The sequence below is a fragment of the Nerophis ophidion genome, linkage group LG03, assembly GCF_033978795.1.
Source record: "Nerophis ophidion isolate RoL-2023_Sa linkage group LG03, RoL_Noph_v1.0, whole genome shotgun sequence".
Taxonomy (NCBI): Eukaryota; Metazoa; Chordata; class Actinopteri; order Syngnathiformes; family Syngnathidae; genus Nerophis; species Nerophis ophidion.
Window position 1 is genome coordinate 16,311,989 of NC_084613.1, and position 6,000 is coordinate 16,317,988.

Consider the following 6,000-nt stretch of genomic DNA (forward strand, 5'->3'; position numbering starts at 1 on the left):
AATTTACACAAATATTAGTCTATTGCTGCGAATTATTTTAAAATATTGAGTTTTTTGTTTTGATTGAAACCAATCCATAAGTTTGGTGCCATATTTCAATGCTTTGGCAGTAAAATCGTTAGTTCGAAGGCACTTTGTGATTTCCCTTCCTGGTTCGGTGACCCACCCAATCTTGCCACTGATTGGCCTGTCCCCAACCAATCGTGACTCATCATAGTAAAGGAAGAAGGAAGGGGAGGGGTTTAGTAGCCCATGGAGGGGGAGCAGGGAAGAACAAGTAACACAAGAAATACCGGTAAGCGGCGTTTGTTCATCCATCCATTTTCTACCACTTGTCCCTCTCGGGGGCACGGGGGTTGTTGGAGCCTATCTTAGCTGCATTTGGGCGGAAGGCGGCGTACACCCGGGACAGGTCGCCACCTCATCACAGGTCATTTTAACGAGAAATAAAAGATACCGATATTACGATATTTTCTTAATTCATATCTTGTTTAAAAATATATCGATACATCTTACAAACTCGATATATCCATCCATCCATTTCCTACCGCTTATCCCTTTCAGGAGCCTATCCCAGCTGCATTCGGGTGGAAGGCGGCGTACACCCTGGACATGTCACCACCCCATCACAGGTCATTTTAACAAGAAATGAATCGTACCGATATATTCCCAATTCATATCATGTTTACAAATATATCGATACGTCTTGCAAACTCGATATATCTATCCATCCATTCATTTTCTACCGCTTGTCCCTTTCGGGGTAGCGGGGGTTGCTGGAACCTATCCCAGCTGCATTCGGGCAGAAGGTGGCGTACACCCTGGACATGTTCCCAACTCATTACAGGTCATTTCAACAAGAAATAAATCATACCGAGATATTCTTAATCCATATCTTGTTTAAAAATATATTGATACATCTTACAAACTCGATATATCCATCTATCCATCCATTGCCTACCGCTTAGGAGCAGCAGGGGTTGCTGGAGCCTATCCCAGCTGCATTCGGGCGGAAGGCGGTGTACACCCTGGATATGTCGCTGACTCATCACAAGTAATTTTGAAGAGAATTAAAAGATAACGATATTACGATATTTTCTTAATTCATATCTTGTTTAAAAATATACAAATATATCTTACAAACTCGATATATCTATCGATCCATCCATTTTCCACCGCTTGTATCTTTCAGGGTGGCGGGGGTTGCTGGAGCCTATCCCAGCTGCATTCGGGTGGAAGGCGGGGTACACCCTGGACATGTCGCTACCTCATCACAGGTCATTTTAACGAGAAATAAATGATACCGATATATTCTTAATTCATATCTTGTTTAAAAATATATCGAAATATCTTACATCTCGATATATCCATCCATCCATCCATTTCTACCGCTTGTCCCTTATAGGGGTCGCGAGGTTGCTGGAGCCTAACCCAGCTGCATTTGGGTGATAGACGGGGTACACCCTGGACATGTCACCACCTCATCACGAGTAATTTTAACGAGAAATAAATTATACCGATATATTCTTAATTCATATCATGTTTACAAACATATTGATATGTTTTGCAAACTCGATATGTCCATCCATCCATCCATCCATTTTCTACCGCTTGTCCCTTTCGGGGTCGCGGGGGTTGCTGGAGCCTATCCCAGCTGCATTTGGGCAGAAGGCGGGGTACACCCTGGATAAGTCGCCACCTCATCACAGGTCACCTTAACGAGAAATAAAAGATTCCGATATTACGATATTTTCTTAATTCATATCTTGTTTAAAAATATATCGATATATCTAACAAACTCGAACCATCCATCTATCCATTTCCTACCGCTTGTCCCTTTCGGGGTCGCGGGGGTTGCTGGAGCTTATCCCGGCTGCATATGGGCGGAAGGCGGGGTACACCCTGGATAAGTCGCCACCTCATCACAGGTCATTTTAACGAGAAATAAATTATACCAATATATTCTTAATTCATAAGTTGTTTGAAAATATATCGAAATATCTTACAGACTCGATATATCCATCCATTTCCTACCGCTTGTCCCTTTCAGGGTCGCGAGGGTTGCCGGAGCCTATCCTAGCTGCAATCGAGCAGAAGGCGGTGTACACACTGGACATGTCGCCACCTCATCACAGGTCATTTTAACGAGAAATAAAAGATACCGATATAACGATTTTTTCTTAATTCATATCTTGTTAAAAAATATATCGATATATCTTACAAACTCGATATATCCACCCATTCATCCATTTTCTACTGCTTGTCCCTTTCGGGGTCGCAGGGGGTTGCTGGAGCCTAGCCCAGCTGCATTCGGGGTACACCCTGAATAAGTCGCCACCCCATCACAGGTCATTTTAACGAGAAATAAATTATACAGATATTACGATATTTCCTTAATTCATATCCTGTGTAAAAATATATCGATATACCTTACAAACTTGATTTATCGCCAAGCCCTAATTAGACTTAGACTTCCTTTTATTGTCATTCAAATTTGAACTTTACAGTACAGATAATAACGAAATTTTGTTGCATTAGCTCATGGTAGTGCAGGATAAAAGAGCGATAAGGTGCAGATATAAATAAATAGATTAGGGCTGGGCGATATATCGATATATATATGATATATTGTGGATTTGTCTCTGTGCGATATAAATAAATAAATAAATGATAAATGGGTTGTACTTGTATAGCGCTTTTCTACCTTCAAGGTACTCAAAGCGCTTTGACACGACTTCCACATTTACCCATTCACACACACATTCACACACTGATGGAGGGAGCTGCCATGCAAGGCGCCAACCAGCACCCATCAGGAGCAAGGGTGAAGTGTCTTGCTCAGGACACAACGGACGTGACGAGGTTGGTACTAGGTGGGATTTGAACCAGGGACCCTCGGGTTGCGCACGGCAACTCTCCCACTGCGCCACGCCGTCCCGATATAGAAAATTACTATTGTAATATTCGAGTATACGTTCTCACGCAGTTGCTTTTAGCTGCGGGCATTACTCTACAGGCTTTTCTCACTCTTTCCTGTCTCTCCTTCTCACAGACAAGCAGGCGCACAAATTTACACATGTCACATACTGTCACGTCATACGTATACGCCCTCGCCCAGCAGAGAGGTAGCATACTGGGCTACGTTAGCCGCTAACGTAGCCGTACGAGTGTTAATACGAGAGAAAGAAGGTGCGGATCTGGTAACAAATGAAGGAAGACTTCATTCCCAATAAAAACAGCAGGGGGTCAATCGTCTGGCGGTGGTTCGGCTTCAAGTGAGAATATGTCGAACAGACAACCGTAATTTGTCAAGTGTGGGGCAAAAGCGTTGCTATAAAAAGTAGCATTACTGCTAATATGTAGCATCATTTGAAAAGTCACTCGTTAGAGAATGAAGAGAATAACCGTAGTAACATACCACATAGTGAAGGACGAATACTATTTGATTTCCTATTATGCAGCTCATTGCTCATTTTTATTTGACACTTAAAATGTCTCTGACAATCTTGCATTTTTTGGGGGAAATTACGTGAATGTTTGTGCCATTGCTTAATAACTTTAATAAATACACTTCTGGTCAATTGACTTCGTTGTGATTTCCCTCTCTGCATGAAAGTTTAAAAGTAGCATATATGAATGCAGTATGAATAAGAATGTTTTAATGTAGCCACATAGAATCATCATACTGCTGTGATTATATGCATCAAGTGTTCATTCAAGGCTAAGGCAAAATATCGTGATATATAACGTATATCGCGATATGGCCTAAAAATATTGAGATATTAAAAAAAGGCCATATTGCCCACAGATAAATACGTATATTGCACTTTTGCATATGCATCCACGTTTAAGGGTGTATTTTATATTGATGGATGTAGGTTACATCGTTTAATAATATCAATCAGTAATATTATTATTACTAATATTAATAATATATGTATGGATAATATTACAATTTAAATGTGCAATTTCATGCAGACAAGGTACTTTATTAAAGCATATTATTTCCAAAACGTTAGTGGGCCATTTAAAATGACGTTGCGGGCATAATGTGGCCCCGGGGGCTTTGAGTTCGACACCAGTGCCATAGACCAGTGGCTCTCAACCTTTTTTCAGTGATGTACCCCCTGTCAACATTTTTTTAATTCAAGTACCCCCTAATCATAGCAAAGCATTTTTGGTTGAAAAAAAAAAAATAAAGAAGTAAAATACAGCAGTTTGTCATCAGTTTCTGATTTATTAAATTGTATAACAGTGTAAAATATTGCTCATTTGTAATGTTCTTTCTTGAACTATTCGGGAAAAAAGATATAAAAATAACTAAAAACTTAATGAAAAATAAACAAGTGATTCAATTATAAATAAAGATTTCTACACATATAAGTAAAGGTCAACTTAAAGCGCCCTCTTTGGGGATTGTAATAGAGATCCATCTGGATTCATGAACTTAATTCTAAACATTTCTTCACAAAAAAAGAAATCTTTAACATCAATATTTATGGAACATGTCCACAAAAAAATCTAGCTGTCAACACTGAATATTGCATTGTTGCATTGCTTTTCACAGTTTATGAGCTTACATTCATATTTTGTTGAAGTATTATTCAATAAATATATTTATAAAGGATTTTTTGAATTGTTGCTATTTTTAGAATATTAAAAAAAAATCTCACGTACCCCTTGTCATACCTTCAAGTACCCCCAGGGGTACGCGTACCCTCATTTGAGAACCACTGCCATAGAGAATGTTCTTAAAGTGACACTTCGGGAACACAAAGAGACTATCTGTTGTTATTGCACCGCGCCGAACGGAGCCAAACAGTATAATGGTTCGGGTAATACCTTCAAATATGTAATACGTTAAGTATTATTTGCACAACGCGGCGACAAAGTGGCAACTGTGGGATTAATGATTGGAGTTCCGCGTGACGTTTTCTGTGTGCTAGCATGTGGCTAACTGGACTAGCTGGCACACCCTCGCCTAAATTCCCGGCATTTCCCCGGCTGACTCACATCCTTCTTGTCCTGAAGACACTCCAGCACCGCCAGGTTGTTGTTCCAAGACTCCTTGGTGCACAGCCGCGTCAGGTCGTCCCTGCACACCGCCTCCTCGGACAACTTCCAGCCGGTAGAGCGCTTCCTCGGCGCCGAGGCCCCGGCGCCCAGGATCCTCTCGGCGGCTCCCGCGTTCATCGCGGCCGGAGCCGCGCCACCAGGCTGGTTCTGGAGGCTAGCAGCATTAGACCTGGCTTTGCCCAGGCCGGTGTTTTCGGCTTGGGACGGGTAGAAAAGCGGCAAGGAGCACATGAAAAGCAGCAGCAGAGGAACACGTACACAGTCCGCCATCTTCGCTCAGCCTGCTGCTGCGTTCAGGGGTATCTGGGATTTTGACCACCGGAAGTTTTCTCTCCAGGCTGCGTCATGAATAATTAATGTTCACGTGTGGTTTCAGTCTGCGAGTCGTCCAATCACATAAGCCCTTTTGGACAGGGGTCTCGAACTCAATTTTACCTGGGGGCCACTGGATGCTGAAACTGGGTGAGGCTGGGCCGCAAGAAAAGATTTCTTATAAAAATCCAACATGCACTTTTTAATGAATTCACCTTCTTCTGGATCGGTTCGCAGCCGAGTGTGAAGCGGCCGGAATGAGAATCAGCACCTCCAAATCCGAGTCCATGGTTCTCTCCCGGAAAAGGGTGGAGTGCCATCTCCGGGTTGGGGAGGAGACCCTGCCCCAAGTGGAGGAGTTCAAGTACCTAGGAGTCTTGTTCACGAGTGGGGGAAGAGTGGATCATGAGATCGACAGGCGGATCGGTGCGGCGTCTTCAGTAATGCGGACGTTGTACCGATCTGTTGTGGTGAAGAAGGAGCTAGGCCGGAAGGCAAAGCTCTCAATTTACCGGTCGATATACGTTCCCATCCTCACCTATGGTCATGAGCTTTGGGTCATGACCGAAAGGATAAGATCACGGGTACAAGCGGCCGAAATGAGTTTCCTCC

General features: G+C 42.5%; 1 protein-coding gene across 2 annotated transcripts in view; it reads right to left on the reverse strand.

Moving 5' to 3' along the window:
* The window catches only part of glg1a (golgi glycoprotein 1a), a 42,560-nt gene extending 37,169 nt beyond the window's left edge, over window positions 1–5,391 (reverse strand). The window contains exon 1 of one of the 2 annotated variants that reach the window (XM_061894419.1): window positions 5,014–5,391. In XM_061894419.1, the coding sequence (XP_061750403.1) occupies window positions 5,014–5,346 (333 nt within the window). In that variant the 5' untranslated portion in view covers window positions 5,347–5,391. The remainder of the gene's footprint in view (window positions 1–5,013) is intronic. The other variant, XM_061894420.1, reaches the window with a different exon arrangement.
* Between the last annotated feature and the right edge of the window lie 609 nt (window positions 5,392–6,000).